The sequence below is a fragment of the Castor canadensis genome, chromosome 9, assembly GCF_047511655.1.
Source record: "Castor canadensis chromosome 9, mCasCan1.hap1v2, whole genome shotgun sequence".
NCBI classification, from domain to species: Eukaryota; Metazoa; Chordata; class Mammalia; order Rodentia; family Castoridae; genus Castor; species Castor canadensis.
In genome coordinates this window covers 47,055,431-47,074,672 of record NC_133394.1, presented here as the reverse complement: position 1 = coordinate 47,074,672, position 19,242 = coordinate 47,055,431, and the positions used below count along the sequence as shown (strand labels likewise).

The window sequence follows — 19,242 nt, the reverse complement described above, 5'->3', positions numbered from 1 at the left end:
AAGCATTTTAGTTCGTCTATTGGGTAATGTATGGTTATCTCCCTTTCTCAATATTAATAACATTTGATAACTAGAATGACTATTCTAGTTCATTACATAAAAAAGCTTAGCCTGGAATTTTTAGTTGTTTTATGGCCAGGATGATATGTGGGTATAAACTTAGAAAAAAACAGATAATGGTTATATATTAACACTGTGTTACTAGCTGAATCACTACATTTCTGGCAACTACTTTTATTAATATAGAAATAGTTCACTTAATATTAAACATTTATTAAGGACCTACCACTTTCCAGGCACTCACTATAAAAGTGAGTAAGTAGGGTCTCCATGCTTGGAGGCACCCATATCCTAGTTAGGAAGAGTGCTGTGAGGACAGCCAATAGTAAAGATACAATCTGTTAGGTGCTACTAGAATTCAGTGCTGTAGAAGTGTCAGAGATGAACCAACTGGTAGGGCCAAGGTCTTCAGCCAACAGAAAATCTAAAAATTATCATGTGAAACATTTTGATTTTAATAACTGATAGACTCCTTATCATTTATTTCTTTGGTGGTATTACTATTACACTCTAATAAAGCTATGAAAAGCTATGAAAACAATTCCACATTAGGTGTCATTATTTCATTCACATTGAATATTTAAAGGGCCTATTCAAATAGTGATCTGTGACCTTCTTGGCAAAACCAAACCATTTTTTAAAATATTTGTATCTACATTCCTTACGGATTTGCAGTGACAAAGTAGATAAACCATTTGGTAGATGTGATCCAACTGAGACCTCCTCCCCTTAAACCACATCTTTTAGGATCCAACTGAAAGGACCCAGGTAGCTGACAGTATGAGAGGTGGTTCTTCCAGGCACATTTCTAATTTGCATCTTAAAATGACTTGGATTTTCAAAGTACACAATATCTTCACTTATACCAGCACAAGACTTTGCAGCCAAAGGCATTTAGATTTGGGTTGAATTCCATCATCAAATCTCTAAAGCATAAGTAAGAGTCAAAATGGTTTCATCTGACTCTCATACTAAGTTTGCACAATCTTTAGTATCAATTAAATAAGATCAGAGAAATTTCTGTCTCTGCATGGTCTTGTACACAATTATATTGTGCACATGACCATCATGAGTGACAAGAGGTTCAGGCATCCTGATGTACTTAATCAACAGCAAAACAATCTGTATTATACCTGGGTTGCTACAAACTGTTTGGCCTTGAACAAGCCACCCAAGTCTTCATATCCACTATGTGACAAACAAATGTTCCATTCTCTTGTCTATTCTATGCATTTTGAGAGCAGGAAAATTGAATGAAGCAAATCCAGACATTCTAATTTCTTTAATCTTAGACATTATGAAAGCTGCTAAAAAATATCTTTTAGAAAAATTTTCTACCCTTTCAACCCATTGGGAAATTCAAATCCCACTTTCAAATCACTTCCAGACATCTAGAAAACTTAATCCATTCCCTGTGTAAGATACCATGCAAGTAACAATTAGGGTATTATTAGTGAATAGTGTGCTCTCAGCAGCTACTTGCTAGGCTCTCTTATTTTAGTGTCACAACCATGCCCTGTAAATAGCAGGCATTTGAGAAACTTTTTCATGAACTTTTAGAATCCTAAGATATAGTTTATTACCTCATAAATTTACTAGAAAAATCTCAGTAGGAACACAATGTGTTCATACCTAAACATATAAAACCTCCACATAAGAAGAGTTAAGACATTATCATTCCTTAAAATATTCTCTACTCAAGAACTGCGGATGGTACACTGAAATGAAAATAACCCATCACACTTAGAGTCCAAATTTTCAATGCTAATAATAGACATCTCTATGTTCTCATCTTAGATATAACACATGCACTATCCTCCTGCCATATGTATATGTCTGTACGTGTGGACCAAAGAGACACAAAGCATTTGTTGCAAATAACAACCACACTTTTAACAAAAGTTGAAAAAAATGCTTTCTGGAGTAACAGGAAGCCCAGAGAAAAAAGAATAGAGAAGCCCACAAAGTAGGTCAAGCCAGAGTCAAGCAAGAAATTACGGCAGGTCAAACATTTTGAGTAATATCTATGTGAGGCTCCAAAAACTACTCAAAGATGTTTTCAAAGAGAAATAAGATGGTGAAACTAATTGGACTGTCAATGCGAGGAGGGACACAAGGGAGAAATGTGTGGTTTGCAGGGAACAAATTCTCACATGCTATGCATCTTAATGAACAGCAAAGCCTAAAAAATGAATATTAAAAAAGTATTATTCTACACTTTTATCATTTAAGTTGCTCCAACTCAAAAGAAGGAAGTAGAAGAATTGGCGAGGGAAATCAGAACATCCCTTTTTCTATTGATTCTGCCCTCATCCAGGTGAGTGAAGAAGAAAATAGCATCCAACCACAACTGGAAAGAAGCTGGCAGGGGTCACTACTGTCACGGGAAACGATGAAGACTTGGAGAGAACAAAGGTGATCTGTGTGACATTTCAATGACTGTTAGGGTAAAGACAGGCTAGCTTACCAAACCTTTTAGAAGCTGTTTCTAAAATCTGATTTTGTCTACCTTGAGGAAGGAGAGCAATACATCACAAGGTGACACTGTCAGAGAATACTGAAGGATTTAAATTGGACCTGTATAGATTCGTGAGTGGTTAAGATGAGCCAGGGTTAATTCCTATCCTTTATAATTGTCACAGAGAACAACATGCCCTTGGTGCCTTTGGTGGCTGCATCAATTTCAAGTGTTAGCACTGTAGGGGACATGGATCTGGCCATTTCTGTTTCCATGCTACATGAAATATATCAAGGAATCTCTTTCTCTCGCTCTCTCTCCCTCTCTCTCTCTCTCTCTCTCTCTCTCTCTCTCTCTCTCTCTCTGTGTGTGTGTGTGTGTGTGTGTGTGTGTTGCTAAGGGAACCCACTGCCTCAGGCATGCTAGGTAAGTGCTCTATCACTGAGTCACACACCCAGCTCACAGTATTTCTTCATAAGCTTAACTCTAATGGTTGTACCAAAAGTCTACAGGTCACATATTCCAATCGCATAGTACCCCATAAGAAAATTCTGCCCATGAGAAAATCTGACACCTACAGGAGAAAATCTGGACTTATTCTTCTTCAAGGTCCTGAAAGATCTGTTTATATGTAGGCCCCAGAGTAGAAACTAACAATTTAGTAGAGTTGTTGTGATGGTAAGAATTTTCAGAAAATAGTTTTAATAAAGAATCTTCTGGAAAAATACCTAAGTTTCTTGGTAAATGGCATTAAACATTTTGTGCTTGGCTCCTGCTAGTCTAAGATACCTAATTTAAAAAGTAGGATGGAGAACAGAATACCAGGCATTTTGCCCATGGCTCAACCAGCAGAACGAGTTTAAGTTGGACAGAGAAGAGATTTTCCTGAGCTACCATTAATTCTGTCTTAGAAATGAAATTGTATAAAGGCATGATTTCCTTGAAGCAGTTCTATTTTCTTGCTAATTAAATCAGTTGACTAACTACTTTGATGGATGTTACTACTTCATTTCCACTGTAGAACATAAACTTTCTAGTGGTTATAATTCCCAAGACAGAAGTTTTTTTCACTCAGTTTGAGTTTACTAACGATAAAGACCTGTGATTGTGTTGTTTGAGGAGAACAGAGAGGACTGTGCTTAAAAGCAAAATCAAGTATACTCATTAAGACTAGCCATCTCACCATATTCTACTCACATTCTACAGTTATTACTTAATTGAGATTCTATTTCCCAGTCATCTGGCAGAGTGCATCTTGGTATTGCTGAAATACTCTTCAAAGCAGGATTATTCCAGAAGAGCAGCGGATCCACAAATAAAAGGAGCTTTAATGGGCTCTGTGTCCTAATTGCTTTTTAAGAGTAGCCTTGGTTATGAAACACTATCAATTCTATCTCTTTCAGAAATCAAAACTGACTTTTTTATATTTAAAAAACAAATTACCAAGGAGTTCAGCAAACCTTACTTCTGGTAGTGGGCTGGCTGGCTTGGTGAGGATCCCTCCTATGTAGACAACATTGGGCAGGGTGGGCCTGGGAAACTCCAGTGCTACGTCGGTACACAGCATCCACAGGCTGGACCCGTGAACCAAATCGTACATGGACTTCTCTGGTCGCAGACTGTACTTCTGCATTATCCTTTCGTATTTGGGAAGAACCAGAAAGCTGACCCCTAATCTGGAAATGAGGTAAACGCCGGTATTTTTCATCCTCTGCAGCAAGTTCATACGGTCTGTGAGGAGTGAGTTAAACTCTGGAACGTAAGCTAAAGGAGCAGGAGCACCCACTTCAGCAGGATACCAAAGGCCAGTGGAAAATACAGCATATTTAACCCCTAAAAGATGAGCTATCACAAATCCACACATATCATTTGGGTCCACCAGCAGCAGATCAAACTTTTCTCTTTTCAGACCCTGGATTAATGCTCGGTTGCCAACCATCATGTCACAGTTCTTAGTATAGTGATCCAATATGTCAAAGAGCTCGACAGCTGTCAATCTTCCAGAGAAAATATTCCGCATTTTGGACTGCAGGAATGCATCCGAGGTGGTACTGTTGAAGATCCCTGGGTAGCGCTGGAGGCTGTAGTGATTAGACGGGGCGATGTCTCTGCCTTCCGAGAGGAGGAACACTGTGTGGTGGCCTCTCTCATGCAAGGCCGAGGCTAGTGTCTTGAAAATGTACATATGGCTTTCAAACATAATTGGAGGCACGATGATGATTTTGGCAGCTCTTGCTATCCCAACCGCACTCCACAGGAGCATGAAGTACGGTGTGTAAGACTTCATAGCTGCAATGACAATCAGAAAACAACTTAAGCAAAATACAAGGTCGACCGTTCAAAACAATCACAGGGCTTTGATTGTCTAAAACATCCATGGATCCAATTCTTTTAGACATTATCGTATTTGTCTTCGTGAACCCTTCAGTTTTGAAGACAAATTGTGAAGTGGATCAGCCTAAGAGCAGAGGATTACCTCAAGTAATTCAATTTTTTTTTAAATGTGAAGTGAAAATTCTATAAGGTTAAATGACAAGTATCTATTTCATAGTATGAAATGGCTGTCTATCTCTAAGTGAACACCAATGCCAATTCCAGGAAGAAGAGCTGACATTTATGATTTCAGGTATATCAGCATATGCATGTCTCTTATTTAAGTCATTTTATTTTAGTAGTTACATTTCCCATTATGACCAAATCATGCAAAAAATACCAGCACACATTAGCAAACAATTATTTTAAGTAGTAATTCAGCAATTCTGTGGAAAAGACTTTATCATAGGAAAAATGGTCTTTAGTATGTATTTCCTCTTTTCTAAATACCATATGTATCCTGGCAGTCTGAATTTATGTAGTATACATCAACTTGCTGATGTATTTCAGGACATTATCCATGAGAGAACCCTTTACCTGAAAATGTCAAGAGGGCTGCACTTCATATTGAGAAGGGACTGATGTAAGACTATGTTCCAGACCACACTTCTGTTCCTCATTTAACTCAAATGTCAATGACAAGTCAGATGCTGGCTGTACAGGAGGAGGCTAACATTTTTCTTAGCCTTTCACATTAATGGATTATGTGTAAAGTCATCATCTATTATTTGTTACAAATACACATACTATTCATAGGGATCAAAGTGCACACACCCCCTAACCTACTCAATATAGTGAATATTTAGACTAAGTAGAGAAAAGTTCTAAGCAACTGTACATGCAAACTGAACAACTCAGAATGTATTTATGCATACATCATCAAATGGACATTGACTTTTACTCATTATCATATTAACCCTACCCTTCATGCAAATTTCCACCATCTAAATATACCTTCTCAACACTCAAACACTGCAAGCAACCTAAAAAGTAAATCAATAGAAAGAAAATGATGGATTTTTCTAATATCAAGAATGAACTATAAAATAATATTTCCAGATGCATTTTCTTCTCCCATTCCCAGAAGATATAATAGTAATGCACAAATAAACATATAATGTTAAATGTTGCTTAAATTATTAGAAAGGCTTTAAAAATAGACCTGAAGAAGACATTGTTTCTATAGCAACGTTTACAACTATAAGGTCAATAAGGGAAAGAAGTAAGTACCCAATCACGGAAATAAAACTTTTCTGGCTTTTATTCTACTATATTCTCTTGCCAACATGTCTTCTTGTTGTTGCCTTTGTTGATTCTGAGAAAGAAAAACTTAGGGATTTTACATGGACATGTTATGAATTCCAGGGATGAGATTTATGTAAAAACAGCTATTCCAACAGTTATTGCCCTCTGCTGTCACCACCTGCATTTCCAAGAAGATGCACCGCTTAATGGAGCAATGGTAAAAAGCTGCTCTCCCCATTGGGCTTTGGGTCTAGCTGGGCAGACAGTGGAAACACTGTCAGTAATAGTTAAAACCATGAGTTTATCATAAATAACTAAAAATAAAACAAAAATAATGCTAAGAAAACAAATCCTTTCATTGTCTTCCTTATTGCGTTCTTCCTTTCCTAATATTTTCAATAATTGCTACAAAATAAATTACACAAAAGGTTCTTTCTGCTTGAATGAACTGCTTATGTTCTAGAATAGCACTGTGCAATAGAACGTGCTGTGATGATTAAAATGTGATATGCCTTTTGTCGAATACGGAGTATTCCCTCCTCATGTAAACTATTATACAGTTGAAACGTGGCTGGTATGATGGGAACTGAAGAGTAAATTTCATTTAGTTTAGTTACATGTGGCTAGTCACTATCACACTAGACTAAGGTTAAAAAAATACATAGATTTTGTACATCAATTCTAAAAGTTACTATTCAGAAATACAAATACTCATGTGATAAAATGCCTCCTAAGGGTAATGTCCACAAGTCTTCATAAAAAAATACTACCAATACATGAGTATGTTCAGATGCAAAATTAATTCTGAAAGATACACCCCTTTAATGTGAACATCATCCTCACTGTGGTGCTAAGAGAATGAGCAGCAACTATGATCTTCTAGAATAGTATACTGAATCACACCCTAATGTTAAACATTGTTTTTTAAAAAAAAAAAAACCTTACAGAAAGGAGATTTACTTACACAACAGAATTCATACCAACATTTTTTACCCAAATATAAGCATTCACAATTTTGTGTTCATCAAATGTCCAAATAAGCATTAATTGATTCATACATTGGAACTGATGATTTTGGGTATCACCTAAGGCTTTTAAAACTTTAATTATGACCCCTCGTGTACAATATATGACATATGACAGCACTTGACGTTTTAAAGTGCCATGAATACTTACTGTCTTTTTTTGACATAAGGTAAAGAAACCACCACTGCTACTTCTTTACTTTCTTACATAAATTATTTTAGGTCAGGGTTGGATGGGGCTGTAAATGCAGTATCACCCAGCAATCAGCAAAGGCAGGGGACCATGCCCACTTATGGTGTTCAAACCCAGGAAGGGGTGGCAACTTACGAATTCCCCAATTATGTCTACTGTTTAACATAATTCTGAATGTTCAAGGACGTAATAGAAAACAAATGAGGTATGATAATTAGAAATAAAATTAAGATTTACTGAGAATAATCTGGCTTTCTTCTTGGAAAATTCTAATGCATCAACAAAAGTCAAGACAAACTGATAAAAAAATCAAAATTCCCACTTTACACATATGTGCATACACACTTACATACACACACATATACACAAATGCATAACTGTGCACACGTGTGTACATGCATGCACATATGCATAACCTACATACATGCAGAGATGCATGTGCCCCCACACACATACACACAAGCATACACATAATACACACATGCACACAGGTCAAGTATTAGAACCCCTGACTAGTAAGTTTTAACCCCTGAATTCAAACCCCAGTCCCTCCAAAAAAAAACCTTTTTATCAAAATACAGACTTACAAAAATCATAATCAAATACCTATACCAGATCCTCCAAAGGTAATAATGATTCTTAAGTATACTTGGAAAAATGAAATTATAAAAACAGGTAAGAAACATTAAAATGGAAGAATAAAGAGGAGCCTTCCAATTTCAGTTATTAAAACATACTACAATGTTATATTAAAAATAATGTTGCATTAAAACAATATAGTAATAGATGCCCCAGAAGAATTTCTCTTCCCTAACAGAGTTGGACCAGTACAAAAGAAAAATAGCCAAGGACTGTGATGTCAGTGTGTAGTATTTTTACAAATTATACAATAACTCAGTCATTTCAAGTCAATGGGGAAAAAGTGAACCATTCAAATAACTTGAATGTCACTCTTCAAATAATTAGAAAGCAAGATAGAATCTTATTTTGAACTGGGAAATAAAACAAATTTCAGATAAGCTCAAAAGTTAAATGAAAAAAACTATGAATGAACAGAAAACATTAGTGAAATGTAGCTTCCTAAAGCAAAATCACAGAATTTAGACATGAAAGCTGACAAACCTGAAACTTATTAAAATACATAGATGACAAAATAATGAGAAGATAAGCCACAGATGGGAAAATATTTGCAAAACACATTTCTAATAAAGTACTATTATCCAAAACATACAGGGAACCCTTAAAGCTTAACAATAAATAAACAACCAAACAAAAAAAATGGGCTAAAGATTTAAACATCTCACCAAAGATGCACAGATGGCAAACAAGCAAATGAAAAGCTATTCAACATCCTATGTCATAGGACATGGCAAATTCTAACAATGATATATTACTATAAACAAGCTAATCCAAAATGCAGGCATCAAATGCTAGGAAGTGTGTGGGCCAACAGGAAATGTCACTCATTGCTGGTGGGATTGTAAAATGGTGCAGCCACTTTGGAAGGCAGTTTGTAGTCTCATAAAAAAGAAAGATCCTTTGACCATGAGATCCTACATTTGTGCTCCTTGGTATTTACACCAAAGAGTTGAAAACATGCCCACACAAAATCCTGCACAGAGATATTTATAGCTGCTTTAACCATAACTGCCAAGATGTGCAAACAATCAAGATGTCCTCCAGTAGGGGAGCAGATAAACTGTGGTGCATCTAGACATTGGAACACTATTTAAGCACTAAAAAAGAAATGAACTATCAAGCTATGCAATAACAAGGAGAAATCTTAAATGTGTATTATGACATAAAAGAAGACAATATGAAAAAGTTACACACTATGTGATTTCAACTTGACATTCTGGAGACAGTAAGCAATCAACAGTTGCTAGGTATTGGGTGTGAAGAACAAATAACTAGGTAGAGCAGAGAACTTTTAGGGCAGTGAAAGTATTCTTTGGGGGAAAATAATGATGGACACATATCATTATAGACTTCAAAACCTACAGAATATCCAATACCAAGACTGAACCCTAAAGTAAACTATGGGCTTTGAGTGGTAATTATGTGTCAATGGAGGCTCACTGACTGTAATAAATTTCACACTGCTATGCAGGACATCAGTAAGTAGGAATACAGGATGTCTCTGTACTTTTGGGCCAATTTTGCTATGAACCTAAAACTGTTCTAAAAATAAATTTCATTTTTTTGTTAAAAATGGTCTCATGCAGGCAGCCTATACATTTATCATCTAGTTTAATATAATTATCTTATATGAAACATAATTTTTTCTAGCTATAATTTTTACACTGTATAATTTATTAGTTACATAAGCAAATTTATCTTGTATTTTAATATAAATTTATAATAGCCCATATTTATATTTAAAACAAACTGAGAGGAAAACTTAATAAAAAGAAAATAAACTGTGCAAAATAATAAACTATTTAGAAAAATGAAGTAGATAAGCAAATATACCCATTGTCATTGGCACCAGAGGTCAATCTCGACGCTCAAATACTGTTAGAGAAACTTCCCTCTGCAAAGCACCCTCTACAAGGAAGCCGTGGAAAACGCCACACAGCAAAAAAAGAAAAAGGAATAATGACCAAGTGGCCATCACAGTAGTGCTTGTTAAAAAAATATAAATTTTTTGTAATGATCTACTTTTCTATTTTCCCCTAGCAAAATTTAAGCTCCACAACTTAAGAGATATTAATAAAATCTGCCAACTATTTTATTCTCTTTGCCTAACCATGCAGAGTATGTGCTCAATAAACAATAAAGTGAATTAAGAGAATGAAGGCAATTGTGATTTTGAACCAAGATATGTAGATGGACCATATATGCATCCTCATGAAGAAATCCATGTTTTCCTTTCTTTTTAGTTGATGAAACCTTTTTTTCTAATGGTTCTGGGGTTTGAACTCAGAGCTTTGCAATTGCTAGGCAGGAACTCTACCAACTTGAGCCACTCTGCCAGCCCTTGCAAAGTGTCAGATGCCATAGACAGGCATATAAGAAAGAGGACAGCTGTGGCTCCTCTTCTCTTACCCAACAATGGAATACTCTACTTTAGCCCAGCTCTTAGCCAAAACAGATGACATTTTTCAGAATCTCTAGCAACTAGATTTAGTCATATAAATGTGTGACAGAAACAGAAGTGCTGCGTGCAATTTCTGATTTATGCTCTGACAGGTTTCCCTTTTACCTCCCTTTTACTGTACCTGCGGGCTGGAAAGAGGAGGTGGTAATGATTAACAATCAGACCATGCAAGCACCAGTATAAACCAGGAAAGGTATGACCACAAAGACTCCTGGTCCCAGAACACCAGTCCTCCTGCTTATGCCACACTTACTTGTCAGGCCACTAAACAACCTATTCTAAGCCACTGTATTTTGTGCACCAAGGTGACCAAGCATCCCAAAATAGAGGGAGTTACCAGCATGTGAGACTTTCCGTGCTAAAACCACAAAAGTGCTGGGCCAATCAGGTAGTCAGTCACCTTACAACTCTGATGCTGTAACTTTCCTGCATGACACACTTGATAAGCTTGGTTTTATTTATACAGAGTCCAGACAAGCCAAGAACAGTTGTTTCCATTTTACAGGTCAGATTGAGAAGATAAGAACTCAACAAAGACCTAGTAGCTAGTAAACTAATCCACTTTTAACTCACTATGCAAAGAGAAGAAAAGGCAAATAATAATACATTTATAAATATGTATATAGACACACACATATATATATACACACCCATATAAAAACTGGGGGAAAATTCAGGTTTATTGTTATATAGTTGTTAAATAACCTAGTTTTTAAACATTTATCTGTCATATCCAGGCAATGCCTAGTGTTCCACAGTTAATTGTAAGTGGCTATTTTCAAATAAACTACTTAAAAAAAAAGTCTCCTAAAACCACAATATAGAATGGGTAATTCTTGACTTGGGACAAGAAGAGGAGAAAATTTAGTAAATTATGGTCACCTGCTATTGGTTAACTTCCATCTCAAAAAAAAAAAGTCTTAAATAGATTATACTTAGGATGAAACCATACATTGGGAGAAAACCAGGTGAGTTGTCAATAGTTACTATGTAAAGACAGATAACTCTAAATTTTCAAAATCCACCATTGCACTAAATTAATGGTTTGGCTTCACTGATAAAAAGTAAAGGCACTTTTTTTTTGCATGGATGTGTACAATATAACTACTGAAATAAAACTGGAAGTGCTGAATGCAAAGGAAGAAGAAATTTGTTTCCATTTCACAAACTTAACAGAATAAATTAACCCAAAGCTCCTTATCAGAAGTTTTGGATCAAAATTTCCAACAAGTCAGTTTTTTTCTTTTTAAAAATGTTGTCTTTGTCTAATAACAAAATCATTTAAAAGGGCATGACAAAAAATATTGTATTCATATTACTTCATCCCTTATACTACATGTTCCATTATAGAAAGGAAGACTAATATAGATCTCTAGAAGTACTACACAGGCAGACCTTGCTTTACATACGAAATACTGAAAAGAATAGACCATTAACAATCCCACTCAAACAATGCAGTTCTGAACCTGAGACACTGATGAATGCCAAAGGCATCAAAATCCTATTCTTGGAGGAGAGGTTGTGAAGAAGGCCACGCTTCTGTCACATCCTGAGCTAGCTGCACTCATTTCTCCTCCCTACACCCATCTGAGTTATCTCCTTTCTGGCATCTACAGTACAGGTGGCGAAGCTGTAAGGCGAAATGCAACCCTACTCCTTATCAGTGATAGCTGGCTCTGGCCCACCCGCGGAGTTTCTCCACCCTCAGGTGGAAAGCCATGAAGAGGCAAAGAAAATGGGATAATACAGACATCAACAGATACTGCTCTCAGTACCCAGTATTCAATTCATTCTTGATGGTGGTGATTGATTTTAACTATTTAAAACACACAAATTTAATTGCCTAAATGAAGGGATCCTCAAAGTACAGACACTAGGGTCTCCTCTGCAGATACGCTGTTGTTTGGGGAAATACTCGTGAATCTGCATTTTTGAAAACTGTGCTTAAGAATGACTTTAGCAGCTGGGTGCAGGTGGTTCACACCTGTAATCCTAGCTACTGAGGAGCAGAGATCAAGAGGATCTCAGTTCAAAGCCAGCCCAGACAAATAGTTCTTAAAACCCTAACTTGCAAATACCCAGCAAGAAGCTGGTAGAGTGGCGCAAGATGTAGTCCCTGAGTTCAAACCTTAGTACTGCAAAAAAAAAAAGAATGAGTTTGGCAAGGGCTGGGGAAATAATCCAGGAGTCCAGTAGTGTAATCCGATAGTGGAGCACTTCCCTAGAACACTTGAGGACCTAGGTTCTACAGAAAGCACTAAAAAAGAAATAGGTTTAATGAAACTGATCTGATTATATTCACAAAAGTAATCAAGACCGAATCAATGGGATACTAAGGGGAAAAAAAAAGATGTAAAATTCACCTTGCTTTTGAAGTTTAGGTTATAGAGAATCTTAATATGAACACAAATTTCTTAGGGATAGTATTAGAATATAAATTGAGGTTCCATAGTTCTAGGGTGGAAGCCCCAAATTACTGCTGAAATAAGCTCTTTGGGGCTATGGAAGGCAGAGCCCCAAAGAAGTGAGTGCATGAAGTGAGTGCACTCTGTATAAGCAAGGATTTAGAGTAAAAGCAAAGCTAAAAGAGTCATAAAACACAATCAACCATGATCGAGCTGTCAACAGCACCAGCCTATTGAAAAACAAATTATTTGTAACCACACATACACAAAAGACATTTGCTTAAAACAATAAAAACACCTAAAGGACCTACTGTGCATTTTCAGTGGACGATGTGGGGCAGGTGAGCCACTCTTTAAAGACATGGCTGTAATTCAACTCTTGCTGCACATTAGTATCACCTGGGGAGCTCTTACAAGCTAAAGATGTCTGAAAAACTGTCACCCCCAACCAAACTCAATTAAATCAGAATTTCTGGAGATGAAGCCTAGGTCTTAGAACTTTTTCTCTTCTAAATGCTTCCCAGGTGATTACAAAATTGAGGACCAATAGGCTACACTTAGACAATGCCACAGCAAAATACACAAAACTAACAAATCTAACTCATTTTTAAAATTAATTTAGGAGTATGTATGTGTTGACTAAACTGAGAAGACATGGGAAAATCTAGCCAACCAATTAGTAAGTAAAAATACAACAGCATCAGTTTAGGTTATAAAACTAACCAGGGAAGGTTTAACCAGAGAGGCATTGTGAAATTTCCTTTCATCCTCAAAATGACAGGAATTTTTCACCACATGAGAAAATGAAGTCACCAGATAATTGGTGTCATAGATTGGTGAGTCTCAAGAGTAGGACATGTCAAAAGCACCTGGTAGGCCTGTGAATACAAACCTCTGGGTCTGCCTTCACAGGTTCTGATTTCATAGACCTGAAATGGGCCCATGCATTACATTCTAACCACCTCCCTTGCTGACAGTGCTGGATCATGAACCACTTGTGAGAATCACCAGTAAGGATAAAATGTGCAACACAGAAACATTATGATTTTCCTTTTTAATAAAGAATGTGGTATCATGAAAACACTTTCAGTCTTTAAATATATTTAAAATTCATTTATGTACATATATACATATACATACACACGTGTACATATATATGTAAATACATATACACACACATACATAATACAGTGCAGGTTTCTTTCTCTGCAGTTCCCCAAGACCAGTTATCTCCATGCACATGCATCATGGGACCAACACCCAGCAAACAATATGGAAATTCTTTGTTTCAAATCTGATCTTATTCTTAAACAAATGAGAAAATTCTAGGTCATCCCACTGGGGTTGTCTGAGGCTTAAAATTCTGACAGATAGATGCTTTCTTTAAAAAATAAATCATATTTCAAAATACAGTGTTCTAGCTTTTTTAAAAACTCTCCTGTTGGGGTTTTAATTAGTGGAACATAACAAGTAAATCTGGGGAAACACAGATCAAAATTTTCATCTCCCACTCCTTCACAGGTAGTGAAAACTACTTTTTCAGAATACCATTACTTAGAGGTTTTAAGGACACAGAAATTTACTAGAAGACAGGTGTGTTGGCTCAAGCCTATAATCCTGGCTACCCAAGAGACAGAGATCAGGAGGATCTTGGTTCAAGGCCAGCCCAAACAAAAAGAGATCATAAGACCCCATCTCAACCAATGGCTAGGCATGGTGGTTCATGCCTATTATCCCATCTAGGCAAGTAAGCACAAATAGGACGAATACAACCAAGACCAATCAGGCATAAAGCAAGACCCTATCTCAAAAATAATCAAGGCATAAAAAAGGTGGTGGCGTGGCTCAAGTGGTAGAGTAACTAGGCCCTATGTTCAGCATTCAGTAATGCAAATTTTTTTAAAAGTACTAGAATCACAGAAGATCATTAAATGGATTCTCAACATTAGCTCCATGAACACTGAGAATCACAAAAAAAAAAAATTTCCATGTAATGTTTCAAACGTGTTTTGGGACCAAAAATAACTGCCCAAATATTAACATCGACAAAAAAAAAAAAGAATCTAAACATTTTCCTATTCAATTCCTTGGAAGTCCTCCAAGGTGAACAAGTAACAAAATTCCCCATTGTTGTGTCCTAAAATTCCTGCACAATCACTACATGTATAAACTGCTAAATTAAAACAACAACAGGAAAACAAAAAACAGAGCTGAGTGTGGTAGCCCATGACTGGGTGGCCTAAACAGGAAGACTGAGGTTCGAGGCTAGCCCTGGGCAAAATGCTAGAGCCCCTACATGAAAATAACTAAAGCAAAAAAGGGGCGGGGCAGAGATGTAGCTCAAGTGTCAGAGCACCTGCTTCGAAAGTTCAAACCCCGGTACCACCGATAAAAGATGAAAAAAACCAGCAAAGTGATACTAATTCTCAGGTAGGTTCTACAGAAAGACACATGAATGTCTTACTAACAGGTAAAAATTTACAGGTTTGCATCTTCTAAGCATCTAGGATTATACCAGATATTCACCACAATGAAGCAAGTGCATACCAGTCTTCTGTATATCATTGCCATTATTAGTTTTGCAAAAATAATATACCTATAGTTAAAGATTGACACTTAATATATTTGTTACAATGTGATGGCAAGTATGTCTTTAAAACATGTACTTTCATTTAAAAATAAATCAGAGTCACAACTTAATCACCAAATATCAGAGTCCAAACCCTATCATATGGAGAAAGGGACAAAGTCTCCAGGGAGTGGTTGCCTAGCAACCCAGAGCTAGTCCATGGTTACTCATTGGCAGATTAAAACCAGCACTCAAGATTTTCTGGGTCCTCACCCAAGTATCTCTTACCTGTCATTGTCACATGTCAGATAATAGGTCAACTTTTTCTTGAAAAAGGCTTTTTCTTGGAAAAGCCTTAGTAATGACCTTCTTAATCCTTTATAATACAAAACCCTGAAATATTTTTACTATAAAAAAATCACAATGCATCTTGTCACCAAAGCAAAATTATCCTGTCATTTAAAAGGCTGCTCATTCAAAAGATGGCTGAATTACTCTCTAAATGTTACAGATGCCTACTGTGCAGCCCTCCAGGAAATCAGCATGTCTGGTTCAGATGTCTCTCCTTCCACCCTCTTTTGGTCAGGGTGGCCAAGTCAGGAACAAGAATAGGACTGCATTTGTAAGCAGTATTAAAACCTAGATGCCTGTTACTTAAGATCTGGCCTCTGAATCCCTTAAAAAAGACACAATCTATATAGAAGAGCAGACAAGTATATGGGGAGAGAAAGAAAAGCAAGAGAAAGTAGGACAGACAGAGGAGCTTGTTTCTGTGTTGGAGATAGTTTAGAAATCAGAAAAATATATCGATCTATCTATTATCTATCTATTTATACATACATATACATATACATATATATATGTATGTATAAATACCAAAGCAAAGGCTCAGATAAAGTCTAAGTCAGTACCTTCAAGAATGATCTAAGACTGCCAAATAACACAGACAAGCATCACTTTTTATTAATAGTCTTCATATTTCATTTGTTTCTCTCCCCTAAATAAACTTATTTACTGTAGTCATTACTTCCTTTTATTATCCTTACTGGAAATATCTCTGAATGTCCTTCCATCTATTAGAAGCCCCAAACCATTGGCTTCTAAAAACCCCTAAACCATTGTAATTTCATAAAGAAGAGTTCTATGGAACCATGCCAGGACCTTTCTACAGAACAGACTTTTCCATTGATGCATCAGTCTCTATAACATGTGTTACTCCCATAAAAAAATATTTCACTTAAAAACAAAACGGGGGGAAAAAAAAAAAAAACTAAGGGGCCAGGTTACCAGTGGCTCACACCTATAAACCTAGCTACTTGGGAGGATGAGATCCTTGTGAGGATTGCATTTCAAGGCCAGCCTAGGTAAATTGTTCTGGAGATCCCATCTCCAAAACAACCAGAGCAAAATGGGCTGGAAGTATGGCTCAAGCAGCAGAGCAACAACAACAACAAAAAACACCAGGGACACATTTTCAAGTTTGGATGATGCAATTTGAGGGGAAAACAACAGAAAAAAAAACATCAGCATACATACAGAAACCTGGGGAACTTCCTACCCTCACTGCCTTGTGAGAAACTAAAAACATCATTCAATGATGTTTGAATATCATATCTCTGGTAAGTACTGTTTGTCCAAGGAGGTATTTGGAGAGACAAAAAGGAGACTCCACCCTCTGGGAACCCACAGGAAGGATGTGAACAGAATTACTTGTTAAAATGTCATAAGCATCTGTAAAAGTGGAAGTCACAGAAAAGGAAGTAGGAAACTGTAATCTGAGATGGAACTTCAGTGTCAAAACCTTGAAAGTACAGACATGTCAAGGTAGGCATATCCAGCTAGACAGTGCAGAGTTCTGAAGGCCGGGCCAAAGATTTCCGATCCCCAAGTGAAAGTGAAGGTTAAGGTCAAGTAACACTCAAACAAGGTAGGTGAGTCAGCAATGAGGATAACTGACAGATAGTGATTGGAAGGCAGGAAGGGCAAGGGAAAGGTGAGAAATAGGCAGTCAAGGTCAAAGTCAAGGTCAAGGTCAAGAAGTGACCAAAGATAGTAGTACAAGGTGAATGGAAAGTGTCAAGCAAGAGGGAAGGTCTTCATGAAGAAGATGGCCATCAAATCAGGGCCAGATTAGATATAAGGAATAAGGGAGAGGAAAACTCAAAATGAGTTCAAGTCTGTCACTTGACTGATGCAAATGGAGGTGCCAGACTTGAGTGTGAGTTCTAACTCAATGCTTTTGAAAGTAAGTAAGAAATCCAGTCTGTAAGCATGAATAACCTCAGCAAAGAGACTGAGGATAAAGACAGAAGAATGGGAGTTCATGGACAAAAGCTGTTCTTAAAAACACCCACAACGGAAGCAGAGGCACAACTTGAGGAGTAGATGAAGAGCTCTGTCACAAGTGGAGAGGGGGGCAGGACAGGCCTGGGAAAGGCATGGAGAGTGTGAGCAAGGATTAAAGGAAGACTATTCAAAGGTAATATCCACGAGGTTAAGGTCTCAGCATTACAGAAAATAAGCAGATGGCTCACTGCAGTTCAAACACATTACTCTAAGCAAAAAGCCCAGATCCTAACACTAAATCCCCCAGAGATTGTCCTGATAACCTCAAGAAGTGACTTAACAACTGTGCACCCCCAAGTCATGGTCTGTGAAATGCTACAACCTACTGATCAGTGCTCAGGGCAGAAAGAATAAAATGACAGTGCATGTGAAAGAGATCTGCAAACTGTACTTTAAAAAGCTATGCAACATTTTATTGCTGTTTAGGGGAAAATGAGTATTTCTAAGATAAGGTTAGTGTCAGAGAAGGTAACTACATTTTTCCATCAATATTCCTAGTATACTAATAGATATCTCACACAAAAACACACACACACACACACACACACACTCTACGTGGAGTATATCCTGACCTGGAGTACTGGGCCCTATTTTGGATGCTGAATACCACAGGCATGGATTTGTTTTAATTACATTCATTCCGAGATCAATACTCTCATTTCCTGGTATAAGACACCCAGCTTACACAAAGCCTACATATAACCCTGAAACACTGTCCTTTTCTTCCTGAGGATTTCATTTTTCTCCACCATTGTTTTTCCTTCCTTCCCGCCTTGTTTGTATTCCCTGCTTCTGTCTTTCCCTTGCAGTCTCCCTTACTCTCACTTTATGTCCATCAAGACATATTCACACAAATGTCTCCAGAGTATTTTCAAAGCCAGAAGAAAACAGAGTTGGTGATCAGCATTAATATTCCTTACAATAGTTTCACCCTTGCCCTTCCGCATAATGTTCACTGTTTTTCCCCCTTGGTGAATGGACAGGAAACCTGTTTGACCAGTTTCCTGCAAGGACTGGCTCTGTAAGAACAACTGGACAACAGGCACTGCAACACAAATGCAAAGCTATGGAAAGCACAAGGGCTTCATTCATGGCGAAGGTCGCAGGCTTACTGCCTAGGCTGTAGCAGCTCTCTTCAAGCAGGGGGACAAGATCACAGAATCACTCATGTCTTTCACAGGGAAACAACAAAAAAAAAAGCTTTCCCACTGATACTCTTCTAAAACAAATGTTATGATGAGAAGGAGGTAGAATCAGATTAAGCCTTTATTTTAAGTAGAGTTTTAAAAATTTCTGATGGAGACAGGTATAATGGCTCACGCCTGGAATCCCTAGCACTTGAGAGGCAGAAGTCAGAAAATCTTGCCAGTCTGGGCTGCACAAGACTTTATCCCAACAAACACACAAAAAAAAGAGAAAAAAAAATTTGTTTTAATTGTGGAACATGTGACTATGCTCAAACTATGGT

At 37.1% G+C, this 19,242-nt stretch overlaps 1 protein-coding gene across 2 annotated transcripts in view; it reads right to left on the bottom strand.

The window, feature by feature from the left end:
* Positions 1–19,242, bottom strand: part of Ugt8 (UDP glycosyltransferase 8) — a 72,083-nt gene that overhangs the window by 44,934 nt on the left and 7,907 nt on the right. For both annotated transcript variants that reach the window (XM_020153350.2, XM_074041590.1), the window contains exon 2: positions 3,984–4,807. In XM_020153350.2, the coding sequence (XP_020008939.1) occupies positions 3,984–4,805 (822 nt within the window). In that variant the 5' untranslated portion in view covers positions 4,806–4,807. The remainder of the gene's footprint in view (positions 1–3,983; positions 4,808–19,242) is intronic.